This window comes from Salminus brasiliensis, chromosome 18, assembly GCF_030463535.1.
Source record: "Salminus brasiliensis chromosome 18, fSalBra1.hap2, whole genome shotgun sequence".
NCBI classification, from domain to species: Eukaryota; Metazoa; Chordata; class Actinopteri; order Characiformes; family Bryconidae; genus Salminus; species Salminus brasiliensis.
In genome coordinates, this window is record NC_132895.1 from 17,103,072 (window position 1) to 17,122,487 (window position 19,416).

The 19,416-nt window shown below is 41.4% G+C and overlaps 2 protein-coding genes across 3 annotated transcripts; one reads left to right on the forward strand and one right to left on the reverse strand.

The window, feature by feature from the left end:
* The first annotated feature begins 266 nt into the window (after positions 1 to 266).
* Positions 267 to 6,503, forward strand: rab39ba (RAB39B, member RAS oncogene family a). The gene is made up of 3 exons (XM_072662833.1): positions 267 to 646; positions 1,437 to 1,663; positions 3,468 to 6,503. The coding sequence occupies exons 2-3, from the start codon at positions 1,449 to 1,451 to the stop codon at positions 3,892 to 3,894; spliced, it is 642 nt and encodes a 213-aa protein (XP_072518934.1). The 5' UTR covers positions 267 to 646; positions 1,437 to 1,448; the 3' UTR covers positions 3,895 to 6,503.
* Positions 5,294 to 18,020, reverse strand: slc7a3a (solute carrier family 7 member 3a). 2 transcript variants are annotated; one of them, XM_072662831.1, is made up of 12 exons: positions 17,924 to 18,020; positions 12,104 to 12,564; positions 11,782 to 11,943; positions 11,422 to 11,593; positions 11,190 to 11,308; positions 10,821 to 11,043; positions 10,405 to 10,544; positions 10,119 to 10,221; positions 9,780 to 10,006; positions 9,322 to 9,488; positions 8,951 to 9,059; positions 5,294 to 7,446 (listed from the first exon to the last, which is right to left on the reverse strand). In XM_072662831.1, the coding sequence occupies exons 2-12, from the start codon at positions 12,468 to 12,470 to the stop codon at positions 7,301 to 7,303; spliced, it is 1,935 nt and encodes a 644-aa protein (XP_072518932.1). In that variant the 5' UTR covers positions 12,471 to 12,564; positions 17,924 to 18,020; the 3' UTR covers positions 5,294 to 7,300. The 2 variants fall into 2 exon arrangements, with proteins under 2 accessions (XP_072518932.1, XP_072518933.1); XM_072662832.1 differs by lacking the exon at positions 17,924 to 18,020 and adding an exon at positions 15,018 to 15,077.
* Between the last annotated feature and the right edge of the window lie 1,396 nt (positions 18,021 to 19,416).

The following is a 19,416-nucleotide window of genomic DNA, read 5'->3' on the forward strand; positions in this document are numbered from 1 at the left end:
AACAGCATCTCCTTTTACTGCACGTTTGCTGTAATGCGTTTAAAAGACCTGCACTCTAGGCCTAAATGGCCCTGTATTGATTGGACCATCTGGACAAAGCCTCGGCCACCTTTTCCTGACAGAGTTATGTTGGTGGTCGACCCCTGTTGTAGTAGCACTGCTGGCAAAGCGCCTCCCACCGCCGTCCAAGTGGCTAATACGGGGGCAGTATGCTGATGCAGCAGGGGCTACGCCACGGCGCGCGTTGGTGGTCTGCGCCTCCACTGCGTGGTTTACGGTACTGGTACTGATGAGGGATGAGTCAGGCTATATGATGCTGATGATCCTGCCATTTCATCAGCACATTTTTACAAACATCTTTTCATCCCTTATAATGAGAGTGGCGGCGTGCTTTTGCGAGCTGTTTGGGGGATTTCTGAAGACAGTCGTTGTGAAAGTAAACGGCCTGCCCGGGTGGGCTTCTCGGTAGCTTGGTCGCATCTATAAAGCGGAAACTAGTTGCATATTATTTCCTAAGAAGCGTGCTCGGGGTGGCCTTGAATGCTCTGCCTGGGAACGGCGCTGACGGCATCGCTGCTTTTCCAGCTCGGAACACAATGAAGAACATGGGTTTTGCCATCGCAAGACACTGAGAGGCTTAACTGAGGTAACCGCAGCGCACTGCTGGTCTGTCGGTGTTGTGCGTAAATGGAGGGCTTTAGCTTGGTGTATGTAGCCTAGTTTAGGGCCCACACACACGCACGGGCCTTCATTACGGCGTTTGCTTGCAAAATAAGATGTACACACTGCACTGGATCAGTTGTGAAGACGTTCAGATGAAAATTGAGAGTTGTGTGGCTGTGCTAAGGCAGCTCTGACAGGGCCTTCAACAGTAGAGCAACACTACACAGAAGAAGGCTGTCGAAAATAGAAGTAAACATGATGTGACAGCTGGGCTTTTCTCCATATACTCCATATGAAGACACCCAAACCTACTGAGCCTTTGTGGATCCCATAACTTCATTTAGTTGTCAGTGCTGATTTCATAGATATATTTCAGGATGGGGAAAAAAGCAGTGTACATTGTGTCCCAGCTTACTTACAGTGCTGCAATTATCAGTAGTTGTTGATATGAACAATATTTTTTTATGTTTACATGCAATATATTGTTGTTGTCACATAAAACCTTGTAGCTACATTTTCCAGTTTTCACTTTTTGACAAAATGTGAATCTGTCAGTTATATCAAAGTCGCGTGATAAATAGACCAATAGAAATGCTCTGCAATGAGCTGGAATACAGTCTTTGTACCTTGCCTTTCTTTGAAAGCTAAGAACGGTTTTCTCGTCTTACTGTAAAGTTGCAGTTTTGGGGATACAGGGTTTCGGTACTGGTATATAACTTTTAATGTTTATAATTAAAAACATGCTGTGTCCCTGTTCTCCTCTTCCTCTACAGATCTCATAAGATATGGAAGCTATATGGCTGTACCAGTTCCGATTGATCGTCATCGGCGACTCGACGGTGGGGAAGTCTTGTCTGATCAGGCGTTTCACAGAGGGTCGCTTTGCCCAGGTTTCGGACCCCACAGTCGGAGTGGACTTCTTTTCCCGTCTGGTGGAGATTGAACCAGGCAAACGCATCAAACTTCAGATCTGGGACACGGCCGGGCAAGAGAGGTTCAGGTATGTCTAACGATATTCTCTGACATTTCACATGCACCCGAGCAGCCCTTTCTGAGTGTGTCCTCTGATAAAAGTAAAGTTCACCCTGGCCTCCAGGGCTCCGCTGTTAGAACTCATAAACTCAGACGGAAGGAATGCTTGTGGAAAGCTAGACTTTCTCTCCTTGTCATCTTGCGGTGCGAGCCGTTCAGCTTATTTTTAGGCTACACCTGGCTGTCGTCTGCCTGGTTCCTCTTTTCTGTTCTAATTTCATACTGCTTCACTTACAATCAGCAGCCTTTGCTTGAAAATTGATTCTGGAGTTTTTTTTATACCCTTTCACTGTGCATCGCTCTGCTCTCATCACATTTGCTTTCGTGTGATAATAATTTGGGGTGTAAATCCGACAGTGATTCCACCGTGATTCATTTACATTTAAGGCACTCAGCATGCATTTTGCTATAAACTAAAATGAGCACATGCTTTAATGAATATTATTATTAGGGAAGTTATATTAGAGATCTGTAGATAATTGTTTTAAAAATGATTATTTACTGCATTTGTAACCCATTATAAACAAATGGTGCATTTCTTCATAATGCTAATCCAAACAGATCTAGTAGCAACTTCTGCATTTTCTAAACATGTAGCTATCACTGGCTTGTTCAATTTTACCAGTAGCTCACCTGACTTTAATGAAGGATTGATTAAATAAACTAGGTACTCTATGGGGATAGTAAAAACTGGGCTTCTTGGAACAACACACTTACACACATCAAATCACAATGTTTTGTTTATTAATTTATTTATATTTATATAAAATATTTTTTCAAAAACACATACACTTATTGACCCAGAAACATAGCTTAACAAGTCACTTTTGCACAGTATTGTATGTCAGTAAAAAAAAAAAGGATATTATCATTGATGTTTAATTCTCTCAATTAATTACATCGGTGCCGTTACATTGTATGATTACACCACACTTCAGTCTCAAAACAACTTCTACTCCCAAGCAATTAGGCTGCTGAACCGCTAGTAGTACAGTGTATCAGTCCGGTCCGCCACAAAACTATCTCTCCAGTCTCATCACACCTCCACCCCATACAAACACACTCTAAAACCTGCAGCCTACTTACTTACTGGAGCTGTGACCTACACTTGAATTCACACCTTATCCAGTGTCTAAATGTAGATAGTAATGTAAACATTTCAGATATATATTAACCTGTACATTTTAAACAATAAGTGCCATATTGTGTGTATGGTGTAAGTTAATGTGTATATATTCTTTATTTTTATTTTGTATATATTGGTGTATAATATATTTTTTTCTACCGTGAGGGACTATGCACCAGTTTTTCATTCACACATTTACATTTACATTTACATTTACATTTACGGCATTTAGCAGACGCTCTTATCCAGAGCGACTTACAAAGTGCTTTGCTATTTACCCAAGAAAAGCCTTAGCTAGTTAGAATAGACTAATAATACAAAAGATACCTCCAAGCTTAGACATTACTAAACACAATACAATAAGGCGACCACACGATACAGGAACAAGACTAGAGGCATAATCTATGCAGTAGTACGATATAGAAAGTACAATTTAGACAGGTCAGACTTGAGTTACAACCCTGTTATATAACATAAATACATAAACATGACATAGCAAATGTCATTCTGTCATACATTTGATGTCATCAAACATTAAAGCATCTGTCATGACATCTGAATTGCCACCTTTGTATCGATCATTCTTTACATAAACACTTCCTAGTGATCATGCTTCCTGACCTTCTCCTCCATGTGTCTATTTTAGGTCCATCACCAGAGCGTACTACCGTAACTCTGTGGGCGGCCTGCTGCTGTTTGACATCACTAACCGCCGCTCCTTCCAGAATGTTCATGAGTGGCTGGAGGAGGCACGCAGCCATGTGCAGCCGCATAGCATCGTCTTCCTGCTGGTGGGCCATAAGTGTGATCTGGAGGTTCAGCGGCAGGTGAGCCAGCAGGAGGCGGAGAAGCTGGCGGCGGCATACGGCATGCGCTACGTGGAGACATCGGCGCGCGACGCCATCAACGTGGAGAGGGCTTTCACCGAGTTGACCCGAGACATCTTTGAGCTAGTCAAACGGGGCGACATCACCATCCAGGAGGGCTGGGAGGGCGTGAAGAGTGGCTTCGTGCCCAACGTCGTGCACTCATCCGAGGAGGTGACCAAGAGCGACCGCCGCTGCCTCTGTTGATCGACCGATGCTTGCAGGTGTACCATGCTCCTTTGCAAAACCCAGTCATATCGTGACCCCTTAAGCTTGGCAATCTAACACAGCTCCTTTCCTCCCTCTCGGTGACCTCCCAACCACAGCTGAACATAACAGTGCCCCATGCATTAATCACGAGGACACATTTTAGGACACTTCTTCTAGGCTTCAGCTTCTCCTGTTTACTTCAGGTAAACTTCACTACTGATTCCTAGAGCTTGATCATGTGCAAACATCAGTTTTAAGTGCGAGAACTGCCCCACTTCACGAAGCTATGAACTTTGGAACGTGAAAAAAGGATGGGCCCCTGCATGGAAAAGCATAAGCATATCCAGGACAAGGACCGCTTGAGTATGTGAATGCATTGCCTTCTTGACTTGGTCCAAGTCTTCTGACCCCAAGACAGAAGCTAAGTTCACATACCTAATTCAGTCATCGGTGCCCAGCCCCAGTATAAATGACTTGAAAGGGGATGTGAAAAAGGATAACCAATCAAATCGGAGTGTCTGTGCATCTGTGCTTGTTAGTTTTCTTTAGCGAATGCATTGTGTCCTTCATTTTCAGCGAATACACGCCCACTCTTTTAGAGGAAAATGAACTGTCCAACAATTAAAAAGCTTCTGACTTCTGGTTTTATGTCAAGCATATCTTTGGTCACATTCTGTCAGCTTTACATTGAACTAATGTTAATTCTCATATATTGTTCGTCCCCATATATAGCCCCAAAATTTAAGTAATGACCACAAATCTTTGTCCAATATAGATGTCACCCTTTATATGTTTACATTTATTTAGCAAAAATTACTAGCTTTTTTTTAACTGTTCTTAAATGCCTCAATTACTGATTTACTGTTACCTCTGACTTTCACTTCTTCTTTGGGAAGTCAGTTGGAATCTTTCTCTAGGGTTCAGAGACGAGTAGAAGGATGGCAGTTGTGTGTGTGTGTGTGTGTGTGTGTGTGTAAACCAAAACCCTCTCATCTGACATTCCTTTCACAAATCAAAATTGCACGTCTAACATCCAAACCTGTATATTTTTACCCCTTCATATATTTTTAACTCCTATATCTATCTTTGATTGAAATGCTCATATGGGAATCATTTTTGGAGCTTTCTTCACTCCTTCATCTCCATCTCCTGTCAATTCAGACCGGTAGCTGCTGAGGTGTATCTTTTTGACTTACTGACGTTCTCATTTAACAGGTTGAACTGGCTATTAACTGTATTTATGGATCTTGTAAGAAAGTCCAAATGTAATACCAATAAAATGTGACTTGAAGAAAAAAAAAGAAAAAAAAAAAGAAAATCACATCACTTCTGGACTGATGTCTTAAGGTTTTGGGTGCGAGATGTTGAATCCTGTGAAAAATCCTGTGAGAAGTCATTTAAACATAACGATTTTATTTAAAAAAGAGGACATTTAAAATACAGCTCCATTTGACATGACATGTATATATTTACAGTGTACAAAATCCAGTGACCAACAAAAATACAGTTTGTATTAAAGGTACAGCATGTACTGTAAAAAAACAACAACTAAGCAACAGTTCTAGGAAGGAATCTCAAAGGCATGTGGCTTGAAATGACTTTACAAGCCAGTCGGGTCTTTGAGGTTTAATTTGAACTTCAGGCACTGTTCTATTGGAGTCACAAACCTCCAAATGATAAACAAACCACTGTTGGGAAGCGTAACGCCTGAAAGCAGACACAAACGTATCTCTGAACACTTGCAAATTTACATGTAGGAAACATGTAAACATAACTGTCGTATTTTTGTACACGCACAAAGAAGATGGTGAAGCTATACAAAAATATGTTTCTAACCAAGCAGAAATAATTATAATAATAAGTACTTAACAAACCTAAACAAACAAAAGTAAATAAAAGATCAATTGTTACAATATCATAGTTCAATATATATAATATGTATATACAACAGTAAACTATCACTCACTACATAAAAAATTATTCTACAAAATAGAACGAATAGATAAAAGATGAGCACAACAAAAAACAAAAAGCAAGTTTCAATGGAAACCACAAGTATCTATACCATGAGATATGATACAAAGGCCATTCATAGCCAATTCATTTGGGATTTTTGCTTTAGTATCTCTCCGGATGACTGTTTCACAGTTATTCTACAGTTTGCTAAAGCAAAATAATGAGAAAGGGGCATATAGCAGAGCATATTCTTATAACATAGGTCCCTAAGCTGGACTAATTCGTATTACAAGGGGTTTAAACCAATGTTTCTACTGGTTTCCAGTCCATAAGCCTTTAAAACAGTTGTTTAAAAGATGTCAGTACTGAATTTTGGCCTTGTGTGTTTCTGTAAGGTTTCTAGGAACCCTGTTTGAGAGTAACTCTGCTCTGGTAGACACTTCATCATTTGGTTAAAAGGGCAGTAAAGACAGCAGAATGAAACAGAGATAATTAACAACCTAGTAGGGCATTCTCCCATTGCTGAACACACACACACACACACACTCTCTCTCTCTCTCTCTCTCTCTCTCTCTCTCACACACACACACACACACACACACACACACACACACACACACACACACACATCTATGCCCACACACACACACTACAGTACTAATCAATCACATTAGTAGTCCTGATTGCTTTGTCTAATTTTCATTAGAACTCATAGAAAATGCAGTACGAAATGGTTTAATACTGAATGAACTGCAAACACACAGGCCTAAAAACATCACTGCCAATTCTCTGCATGTCCAATGTCAATGTGTTTTTTTGTGAACATGCAATGCCCAAACACTGATTTCTGCTACCAGTATTTAGCACTGTTTAGTGGTTGTGGCTGCATTCTGTACATCAGCCACTAGAGGACTGTACAATGTCACACTGCTGCACTCACAGAAACCACAGGGTGGGTTGGAAACCATTTTGGACTTTGTAGCAGCTTTAAACAGAAAGGCCTTGGTCCTAGCTGACAATGTGATTATGGCGAGATTAGAAACAAAAACAAAACGGACAGTCGCCACAACTGCTCACACATACCCTGTATACACTTTTCTCACTGTCTAATAGACACAGGCTTCTACAGTACTAAATGAGTACAGCAGCTCCAAAAGCTACAGCACACATGACCAATATTTTCTGCTCTTGAGGTGCACACTGTATAATGAGCATGAGCACAGACTAACCAATATCATGTAAAATGTCTTCAATGAGTTTTGACTTAAATTCTGTAATATGCGTTTTTGTGAATGAATGCAATCAAGGTTTGTTCAAATAAAGCTTTAAGAAAACGTCCAATAAAGCAAAGATCTTGCCGGCTTTTTAGATTCGTCACACTGAATTTGCAGTCTTCACTATGGAGCTGTAGTACTTCATGGAACAGAGATGATGTCGGAAGTCTTCATCAGGGAGAAATGCCCTCTACCTCGCTCTCATCACCTCCTAAGTAAATGGGGCTTTTAGTCTTGGTGCTCGAGCCGTATTTTCGCTGGGTGCTGTTTAGGGCCTCTGTGCTGTTCCAGATGCCATAACAGAAGTAGATCAGGAAGCCTGGGAGAAAAACAAGGAATTATAGCAGTTAGGATGATAAAAAGAAAGGCCGGAGAAAGTGAGAGGGCAGTGTTAGTGTTTTAGAATGATTAAAGTAGCTGCTTATATGAAAATGAAATATATTGCCATATGATAAGGAAAAGGAAAGATATCCGAATGTATTTGAGACGTTCTTACTACATGTGGCTGAGGGGGGCAGGGGGTGACAACAAAACTACTGTTACCATACTCCTAAATACAATACCAACAATACCACACAAATCCAAACTTTACTTGCTAACAGGGATTCTACGATACCAGAAATTCAGAAGACATTGCCAATACCACTGAAATTCTGCGGTTCTGAATACCAACTTTAATATCACAACGAAAGATAAACCATTTAAACAGATTTCCACATGAATTCTTCAATTGTTCTAGCAGGATGGAAGTAGGATGCAGCCTTCGGTTAAATGTGCTATCTTCTCTTCAAGTAAGTAAAGTAAAAAAAAGAAGAAAAAAAAAAGAAAAAAAGAAAATACTGTTAGAGGTGTAAGAAAATATCAATCTAACGAAGTCTGGTTGAAAATGAACAGTTTACAGGTAAAGACTGGTGGCAGACAGTGGTTCATTTTGTGTTGTGTTTAAACTCCGACTGTTTGGTAGCAGTGTTGTACTCGGTCTTCAGAGCCCACTGTTCTGATTGCACAAACCGAAAACTTTTTATTTGGCAGTTTTATGTATATTATGGAGTTTTATTATACTATGACAAAAACAAGTAACAGAGTATATTGAATTATAGCCACAGTATCGTGACACATCAAATTGCCAGGTTCTTGCTAATACGCAGCCCTAATAACATGTGTCAATAACATAATAATAACAATTTCAAAGTTATGGTGGCATAGCATATCTATTGCTTTATACCCAATATGCAAATAGACGCCTATGTGTAACAAGACAAAATACAATATTAATATTACAAAAACGTAGTCTTCAACTATTTAAAACAAACAATAGTGTGTTATGAAACACACTAACTGACCTTGTTCCCAGTTCAGTGAAAAGTAAAAACTTTAACATTTTAGGTTAAGAATGCCTCGTTTGAGGCATTTCCCCTTTTTGTTCTAAAAGCTCGGTGACACCGTTTGCATACTAGTTCATGGAATACTCGTCTCTGATCATCGGACTCAAACGCAAAAAAAAATAAAATCCATACTCAACTTTTGGGATTCCACCATCCCATGAATCGTAACAGAACAGGTAGTTTTGGTACTAAAACTCGTGCTTGTGAAATTTGGTTATATATTACATTCATCCACATTCATCCATCACGTGGATACTTTGTCCATAGCTTACAGCGTATTTCCCATAAGACTGTGTGCACCAAACCATGACATCTGCAACACCTAAACAACCACATTTTTATTGTCTTACAAATTCCTCTTTCGTTGTTGGGCCATTTAATGGGATTAAACAGCACTTTGATCAATGCCTGTTTATATAACTTGACTTTATTACTCACCAATGCCCATCCACACTGCAAAGCGGCACCACGTGGCCAGGTCCAGCTGCATCATGAGGTAGATGTTGACAAAGATACTGAACAGAGGCAGCCAAGGCAGCAAAGGCACCTGCAGGACAAGATTAGGCTTAGCTCCACTACATAATACAAGGATCATATCAGTCTAAATTGGTTATGTTGATTTAATAAAAAAAGAAACAAAAATGGTCTGCATCATGGTCTATCAATGGTCTACACCTAAACAATTGTCCTTTTGATACACATTCCCCCATTTTATTTTACATGCAAATGAATTCAGTCTTCGCTCATACAGGTCTTCCAGAGATCAGAACAAAAGTACACACTGAAATCAAAACCATCTGATGAAGTACCTTGAAGGTGAGAGCCTCCTTGCTCTCAGGCTGCCTCCAAATGATGATTACGCAGAAGAAGCAGAGCAATGCCAGAATGACACACACTGTCACCCATATGGGCTGGCCTGCCATCAGCTCATCCAGATTCACAGCCAGTACCACACACAGCAAAGTAATCAACACCGCTGTGGAGGAGACACACACAGATTACTCACGGCTCCTGATGGACTAATCTGGATCAAAAAGCCTGAAGACCTTATTGGCTTTATGCAAATTAATAATTATCCAGGGCTACAGTTTAAGCAAAGTTATAAGTATATAAAGGGTTTTATATAGTATGTTTTAACAATAGTGGAACTCTTTTTGGTGCTATATAGAACTATTTCTTGCCTACAATTCAGGGCAATTTAGGAATTTAGGAAAAATGATCCACAACAGAGAATGTTTTTTTTTTTTTTTATGTACAAAATTCTTACAGATAATGGCTGTTGTGGCATAGACAATGGTTCCAGACATCTTGGTCGGGATGTCCCTGGAGGGAACAAAGAGCAGTTTTGCAGAAAATTTCTCTCTCGGAATATGATCCTCTGAATCCAGGCCATATTCATCGCCACTGTCTCCAGAAACAGCCACCTTCTCTCCGCCCACCAGCTCCACCAGCTTCTCACTCTGACTGGATGAGTTCAGGGTACCTGGCTGGTACCTACACACACACACACACACACACACACACACACACAGGTCAGTCATTTAAGATGGCATATAACTTTGAATATTTATGAAGTTCATTTTCTACTATCTGATCTCTGGCATACCTGAGAATGAGAACACACACAGCAACCAGAGAGTATGCCAGTAAAGTCCCAATAGACATGAGATCAACCAGTGCAGCCAGGTCAAAGATGAAGGCCATGAGTGCTAAAAGAGATAAAAAACCAGTTCAATGTGGCATACATTGATTTGAACTGAAATGCTTCAAGTTCTTTGAGGTGAGCTGTTTGGAGGTCAAAGGTGAAAAAGTTAATCTAATTAATCTAAAAATCTAATTATGGTAGAAGTAGTATGCAGATGGAACCACTAAGCACACAGAGCTTCTCTCACCTGCTACAAAGCCAGACACCGCAGTGGCCAGCAGAGGTGTTCTGGTGCGCTTGTTCATTCTGGAGAGAGCACGAAACAGCAGGCCATCCTCCGCCATGGCATAGATCACTCGTGGCATGGGGAACATGGAGCCCAAAAGACTGAAAGACAAACAATACATCCACGGACTGTAGTGAACTTTGCTTTTCTGGAATAAGGCATGCCATCATCAAACATGCACTTGCGGCACATTATACCAATATGCTGAGGAGTTTTTCAGCAATGTTTGCCTGATCTTGATCTTGGACAGGGATGTCCAATTCTAAATTAGGTGTGCTTAAGCATAAAAACATTAAACCGGGCTGGCCTACAGCCCTGCAGGACTAAAAACCGGACTCCCCTTTTGTAAGGAAAGGGAACAGAGGCTAGTTTCTTACCTGGTAGAAAGGGCGCAGAGTGAACCCACAGCTACAATGTAGCGAGCTGGTGCCCATCCAACATAGCTGAAGGCCTCAGGCAGAGGGCTCTGAGTGTTGAGCTTGTAATAGGGCATCATGAGGGTGAGTGCAGCAGACACACCAAAATAGGCAAAGAAACAGATGAGCAGAGATGCCACAATTCCCACTGGAATGGAGCGCATTGGGTTCTTGGCTTCCTCACCTACATCAAAGTGTATGGATAAAGTGAACACCTTGTATCTGTACTCAGTTATACCAACCAATAAAGTGACCGACACTGACAGACACAGTATAGAGGAAAAGCAGTTCTTGTCTGGAAGCTGAAATGATGAGGACACACTGACTCACTTGTGGTTGCAATGCAGTCAAAACCTACAAAGGCATAGAAACAGGTGGCAGCACCAGACAGGACTCCACTGAAGCCAAATGGTGCGAAACCTCCAGTGCCAAACAAGTTCTCCACGTCCCTGAGATAATGAGAGCACACTAAGTCTGCAGCCATAAAATGCAAACCAGACTGCAAACTGATCATTTAAGTAGTCTACAATAATAATAAAAAAAGATCATGTGCAGAACTTACTCTGGCGTAGTGACGTTGGTATCATTGACAAAATCGTTGTAGGTGAGGTTCCAGTTCTCTGCATTGCCCTTAACAAAACCAGAGATGATGACAAAGCCCAACACCACCAGGTTGACGCCAGTAAAGATCTTGTTCACTAGCGCGGACTCGCTCACACCAAATGCAAGCAGACCTAAAGAGACATAAAAAAATATTATTTTACAAAACTTCAATATAACAATATTTCCTTGCACACCTATAAATGTCATTTGTACAAAATGTAAACATGTATAACATGACTTCACTGATGTACTAACAGTACAGTGAGTCAAAGGAGTGTTCAAGTTAAAGAAATGCCATCCACGCTTATAGTTTGCTTACCAGTCAGCAGTAGAATGAGAATGAGGGCGAACAGATCTGGATACTCAGCAAGCACGTTGCCTGGAACCCTTATGGCCATGGAAGATTTGAAGAAGCTGGATATCTTCTGCTCTACCAAGTTATCAAAGGTGGAGCTCCAGGCTCGAGCCACACTGGCTGTACCTGTGTAATGTGGAAGGGGAAGTTCATTAGCTACTATGCTTAAAGCTGTATGCTGTAGACAAAATGGGAGTACTCAGCTACATTATTGTGTGTGACTGCAATTTTATGCACTGTTTTAACAACTGCTGCCTTCTGCAATATCAGTGTTATGAAGGCTCACCAATGACATAGGACAGAATGAGGTTCCAGCCAGTGATGAAGGCCCAGATTTCTCCCACAGTTACGTAGCTGTACAGGTATGCCGAACCCGTCTTAGGGACTCGAGCTCCAAACTCTGCATAGCACAGCCCTGCCAACATGGACGATAGGGCTGCCACCAGGAAGCAGAGAACGATAGCAGGTCCTGCTTTCTCTCTAGCCACTTCCCCTGCCAGCACGTACACACCGGCTCCGAGAGTGGACCCCACTCCCAGTGCCACCAGGTCAAGAGTGGACAAGCAGCGGGCAAAGCGTGTCTCCTCCCCCGAGCAGTCCAGAATACGGCGACGCAGTAGCATGCGCCCCACAGAGGCTATTTTATCCACCATGACTAGACGTAGCAGAATTCAGTTAATAGTCAGGAAATTGGAGATCTTTGTCAAAAGTGACAATTCTTTAGCAGCAGAGGTTTATGGACAACACCTGGATGAAGAGAAATGAGACAGAAGAAGCAGACAGGATTAATTTGGGTAGGCATGTCTAGGTGTGTAAGAGAGCTTCCTGTATTATGTGACTTAGCTGTACTATGTGCAAATAAAACTGCATTCCTGGGTTTTTACGTAACTGCTCCAGGCAGTACATGACTGGCTGATCACCATCATCATCTGCCGCACCTCTAGCTCATTAATTCCAGGCCGTCTTTAGGGCTTTTTTGAATTCCAACCACAAATGGAGAGCCATGAAGCATCCAAGCAGCTAATCATTCCTACAGAACAACCAGTTCTGTGTCCTCAGATTTCACACTGCTAATCAAATGTTTGGCTTTTATTGAAAACAGACAGCGAGACAGTGATGTTCAGGCCACCTTCAGGGTCCTGTGTTCTTTTACTCAATGAAGAACTTTTAAGGACACTCATAGATTAATCTCTCTCTGTGTGTGTGTCTGTGTGTATATATATATATATATATATATATATATATATATATATATATATATATATATATATATATATATATATATAAATACATAATATGTCTGTACATGTATATATTACACACATATACAAACACACATGCCATCCATCTTCATTTCTGGTATTTTATTGAAATCATTATTTGAAATATTCCACTGGCTGCAACACAAGCCCAATGATCAATCCGCCCCGTGATTAACAGTTGGAAACGTGTTCCTATCATGAAACATTGCACACCTTTTTTCTCCAAAAATACTTTTGCTCATTGCTGCCAAGAATTCCAAAATGCAGCAGACTTGTTAAGATGTTCCTTTAAAAACATTTGCTATGTTTTGTAAAGATGATTTTCTTCTGATGATTCTTCGATGAAAGCTAGAGCATTTATAAAGCTTTGGAATTTGCATTACCTGACCTTTCCTGATTACTGCATACAAGCCACAGCCCTAACAAACTATTTAAGGCATGAGAACTTAGTTTAAAAAAAACTTTAGACATCATCTTAATCAGTTTGTCTTCAGGGGATCAGTTCATCTTCTAATCACTTTTCAATAGCTGACATTTTGACCAGGCTTGGCCACCTTTGCATGCCACAGTGTATACATTTTTTAACAAAACTCTGTTAACAGCAGCACCAACAAAAGCCAATTCCCAATCGGACCACACAATATAAATGTATAAATATTCAATATTCAGAGTCTAAATATTAGGTATTTATATCACAAACAATTCACATAGAAATGCTACACCCTGAGAATCTCTATACAACAACAAGACCATCCAAGTTTATGTAATCTGCAGAGGAAAGTCTTGCAATATCATGAGAGTAACTGATAACCAAGACAAACTCTACACTGTTCGGTGTAAACCTTCACCATGGATATCTGACCAGCTGGAACCATCACGCCTACATCAACACCTCAGGCTTTGTTACTGCTATCAGAATCGAGCTGTGTTTAAAAAAAACAAAAACAAAAAAAAACAGGTCTCAAAAGAACCAAAGCATCTACACTGATACTTTTCATGGAAAGTTCAAGGATGAGAACACTGCACAGCTGGCAGTTTCCCTTTACTCACAGTATATCAATTCACATGACCCTTACTGAGACTGAGCTGGCTGTGCTTCACCAATATTGACATTACACTAAGAGTGTCTAGTTCCTTACCAAGGCCATCATGTTCCTATTAGTGACATTTACAGTGTCAGTACACATTATTCCTGCGTCATTGTTCCAGCCTAATAATGGATTATGGATAATGGACAATTCAACTATATAAAGAGGCAACAACTTGCATAGTCCAAGTATTGTTATGCAGTGGGTCCAGACTGAGGACCAAAGAACTCCATACTGGGAGGCAAAAGCGTGGGACTACAGAACTACTCCTTCGTGTCAAAGCACTGACAACAGACAAAACACTGCTGCATTTTCCAAAATCAGACTTCCTGTCCAATAAGAGAGATCAATTACTCAGACAAAGTCCTAACATGACCCATTCCACCACGAGGATGTGAAAAGTTAAACAGCTTCAATCGTATGCTAAAAATGGGCTCATAAAAAGTAGTGGAATGTCTCGTACAGTACCGTGTTTGTACATCAAAGGCACGTCGGACAAAGAAGAAAGTCGGGGGGGGAAAGGTAGAAAAACTTCCCTGTAATTCGGCATACAATGGTGAGGCTGAAATAGACCCTTTTATCTGTAAGATGGGCTGTTTCTCTTGGCAGAACACTTGGCGAGACTTAAAGGTTTGATCAAGATCAGTCTGGGCAAGAACGGAGCGCTTAAGCCACCACTAGGGCCTTACACAACACACATACAATGACTGCCTTCATTCGCTGCCCATTGGCATACCCTGCATTGGCGAGAGAACACACTTTCAGAGTGCATGCAGTGTGATTTCCATACAATAAATAAAGCAAATAACCCTAAAACAAAAGCTTCCACGGCCTATGCCTTTCAACTCACGGAGGTGAAGTCGTCTTCCCTGCTATTCAAAGCGGTCTTCCTCCCATTGCCTTGAAGGCTATCAAAAGCAAAGCAGAAGGTTAAGGAGTGCAAAGCAACCCGTGGCCTTGAGAGCGTTCCTTCCAGTGAGAGTCTTCCAGAGCTAATCGCTCAGCGTGTGTGAGGTTCTCGGAAGGGTTAGAGTGTTTTGTTCTGGGGCTACTGCGAGGGAACAGCTAAGATAGGCCACCCTGCGTCACCTGGACCCGACTGTGCTAATCTCTTTCTTGTGGTCTCCACGAGGGCGTCTAGGTGATACGCATGTGCCTAATTCTTTACGGTCCGACCTGGCCATGAGAAAGTAGTGCTAATGTCAGAGATACTCTTTCCAACCACTGCCCTATTGCTTTGCTTTATGGCCCATCGAAAATAAACACAAGAAACCCACTGAAGCCTCCTTTTGGATTTACGTGACTAAAACATTTGGCCAACGACCCATTAACTATAAACAACTAGACTGCTGGACCTTTAAACAGAAAGGTCAGGGAGGCGTAGGGAATTGTGTGTAGAAGAGGAGGAGATGCCTGCTCGAGTGAATGAGGATGGCAAGCGAGTGAATGGGGACGGAGATATCGCGTTGTGACTCATCAGGCTTTTCTCAAAATAAATGCCGCAATGCACCTTAAGCAGATTACGCAAAGACCAACCTGCTAACCTGCTTAGACAGAAGGCTTCAATTAGAAGTGTGTTTTTGTTTTGCTTCCGTTTTCCACGTCACATTACGACTATTTATGAAGCTCTTACTACAACTACTTTAACCCATTTAACTTGTTACAACTGATCTAAACTACATCTAGGGGTTCAGTGTGATAAAACAGAATTCACAACTCTCAGGGTCCAGCACAACACGGCCTGCAAATCTGCGAGGCCTTATCGGAACACTGTACGGGAGCACATAAAAGGCCTATTCAGTCTTATTACAGTCACTCAGTGTGACAGGATTTACTAAATCCTCACAGGAACCAGCTTTCCCAGTGTCTTTTTCTTGCCAAATTGGGGTCAGTAATGTCTCTAGAACAACCGATCATTTCACTGAAGCTGGATGAAGCCAGCACTTGAATTGGGTGGTAGGTTGATATTACAGAGGATTAGCAACATTAGGCAACATTAGTTCACATCTCTTGCAGGCGCACACACACACACACACACAGACACTGAAGGGTCCACATGCTGTGACCAAACACACTAGGAGTTTATTTATTTTGTTACACACAGAAACTGTCAGCTCTTCAGACCTGGAGAAACTGCTCGGTGGGGGTTTAAGGAACCACAGGTTCCATTTGCTCTTGGTGCCGTATTACCAGGACACAGCATGAGGACATGAGTGTGATCTCCACATGGTTGAGATGAAAAAGGCCTGATTCCAGTAAAGATTCGGGGTGGCACACCTTGCTGAGAATGAACCGTGTAACGTGTCCGCTTGGTGTCAATACCACCTATCCCAGCAGGCACTGCACGTCAAGCTGATTTTAGAAAGACGTCGGACAGACGATGACAATTAGATCGACGTCAAAACTAAATGTTGAATTTTGGTTGAGGATCACGTAAAGTCACGTATACGTCAACAAACCCACACTGGGTTGACATCACGCTGCAACATCAGACATGCGTTGACTTGTGCTTACTTGACATCATGCCATAAAACGATCGACGATGGCTGATCGCTGGGATGATCGATTAGCTAGTATAGGACTGCAAACCCGCGAGTCGCTTCAAAGTGAACCGGATTTGTCTGATTCATAACATGAACAGATTTCATCATCCCGACTGACCAAGGGAGAGGACGGGCTGTATTGGTGGGACTGTAACAGTGCCCCACACCTGGACACGAGCTAGCTAGCTACAAAAAGATCACACCCATATAAGTCATTCAGAGCTAGCCAGTTAAAACGGGCATTTCCAAAAGCGCTCAGCAACAGATGACCTGATCTGCTTCCGCCACTTTTAGGGTTTGTGCTCGTTCAAATTCCAGAGAAGAGCGGGAATTTACACAGGGGTCAAAGACTGCTGCTAATGTTTGCTGTAAATGACGTTATTTCGCTAATGTCTCTATTACACAAGGGCAGCGAATATGAGAAACATGTCAGTTTGCAAATAACGTGGCTAGCGTAATTGTGCACAGCTTGCTGCTCAGCAAAGCTGAAGCACTCGCTGCAAAACCACTAGCAGGGGGGCTAACAATAACATTGGGGGTAATTGCAATTCTAGCACGCGCAAGTAAACAAACTACATCGTGCTTAAACTAGCTACATGGATGCCAATATCCAAAAATGCTAGCTAGCTAAGTTTACTATAAATAAATAGACAAATAAATCCATGAATAAATGCATGCACCGAATGATGCAAGAATCTGGACACGCTACTGACTGCTCGTTCAGAATTACACCAGCACCTTAGGCACCCACAGTGATATCTAAGGTTAGCTAGCTAGATTTTAACTAGCTAGATTTTAGCTAGCACTTTAACTTTAATGTTAATGCACTGATTAGTAAGCTAGGCGTTATATCAATTTTCTAGTACCTAACACATGGGAACAGACATTCCTCGTGGATCCATTCATTCATTGTTCTCATTTGTCGCTTTTCCTATTCACACAATTTTTATTTAGCATGCATTTAAATAATTCTCAAATGCACCGCTTATTTCCCCCCCCGTTGTTATAAAATTACAGCAGTACGCTAAAGCTAGCTACCTAGAAAGCAGCGGGAAGGATTGCATCATTCTGTAATACTATCAGGCGAGGCTCAATGTGTAGTAGTAGCTTAGTAACGTCGCCTTTCTTTAGCAACGAGTAAACCCGTGGCTTAAATGCACAAAAAAATCGCACAAAACAAAAGCCTGAACGCGTAGTCGAATAGTGAAGTTACCTTTTGTAGATCTTGGACTTCGCTGTGTTTCTATCTGCCGGCGATCATTCAATGAATCAGTCCCGGGGAACACGAGCCCACCGTTTTTCTGCTTGGATTGTGACGTTGCCCCGCCTGTAAACAAACCCGCCCCCTCACAAGCCCCGCCCCTCATTCATAAGGGCAGCAAAACCAGCCACAGTGAACAATTGTAAGATATCCTTCTCAAACTGTTGTGAACTGTAAAGGCATAAACATTAGCGAAACAGTAACAATACTCTTTCTCAGCAGTCATTTAGAATGCTAGATATTTGAAAGTGGATAGACATGTCCAAAAATGCCTGCAAATGCCTGCAAATCTGTTTAGCCTTCCTTTCTGAAATCAAAGATATTCATAGGGAATTCATCCCAAAGGTATTGGATGACAAACTTAGAGATCAACTCAGAGGTCTTAGCTCCGCTGCTCCGCAGTCCAATCTTTAAGGGGTTGACACCCCTCTAGCAGATGCTTGGCATTGGGTATGGTGACCTTAGGTTCATGTTTGTCCCATCCTATTGGCAGTGTTTTTCTATGGAGATTATATTAACAGTGTGTGCAGTTGAACATGTGTCAGTAACGGCTGTGCTTGCAAGTGGACAAATAGTGGGCCATACATTGGATTTTAAAACAACAGCTTTGCCTATAACCAACTGTATTTATGGGCATAATGGCTGTCATATCCTTAATATACATTCAATCATTCATTCAATTCATTTCCGGTAGTCATACCTTGTAGGATTACTCAAACGCTTGTGATGTATTGGACATCCATCCATTTTGTATACCTTTTCCATGAAAATTCAGATGACTTACATGGTTTCTCCTGTACAGTAAACTGTTACAACTCCTGCTCTATTTTGTGGGTCTATGGCCAAGATTAATTTCCCTTCACTTTGAAGCCCATAGGCACAAGCTACGTCACCTAAAAACTGTTGACTGAGGATTGTCATTTAGTGATAGTCTTCTACAGAAAAGTACAGGTAATAATATAATAAAGCGTCCACTTTTAATGAAGTGCATTCTTTACATATATTTGCATAAAGAGCGTTCAGATATGGTAACATCTGGGAACCCCTTGGTCAAAACACAGTTCGAATGTGCTGAATACAGTGGAGTGTAGATAACCACATCCTTTTAGTCCACATGGGTCACATGCATAAAGAAACGGGCCTGTCCAAAAATAGTAAAAAGTTATTTGATGTCTAGTAATCTGGCTGAGCCCAGAATATTTCTGTTTCACCTATCTAGACAGGTCAAGTATGTGTTGTATTGTCTCGATAATATCCGACTGATGTCTAAATGTGACCATACATTGTATAGCGTTTCTATTTCTGCAGGAGAATGACAGATCCTTCCGTTGTAGATTCTGCATAGAGTCTTCTCCAGGTATTTGCTTTGTATATGAAAACACACACACTTTTTCCTGTTTGCTCTGTCACGTACCTTTTTGTACTATAAAGGCTTACTTTGTCTT

Bases quoted from the DNA above. Each gene is read 5' to 3' on its own strand.
- rab39ba (XM_072662833.1), top strand. From the start codon at position 1,449: ATGGAAGCTATATGGCTGTACCAGTTCCGATTGATCGTCATCGGCGAC. The intron at 1,664-3,467 runs GTATGTCTAACG...TGTCTATTTTAG, and splicing joins GCCGGGCAAGAGAGGTTCAG to GTCCATCACCAGAGCGTACT.
- slc7a3a (XM_072662831.1), bottom strand. From the start codon at position 12,470: ATGGTGGATAAAATAGCCTCTGTGGGGCGCATGCTACTGCGTCGCCGT. The intron at 10,545-10,820 runs GTAAGAAACTAG...TTTGTCTTTCAG, and splicing joins CTCTGCGCCCTTTCTACCAG to TCTTTTGGGCTCCATGTTCC. The intron at 10,007-10,118 runs GTATGCCAGAGA...GTGTGTGTGTAG, and splicing joins GTGTGTGTTCTCATTCTCAG to GTACCAGCCAGGTACCCTGA.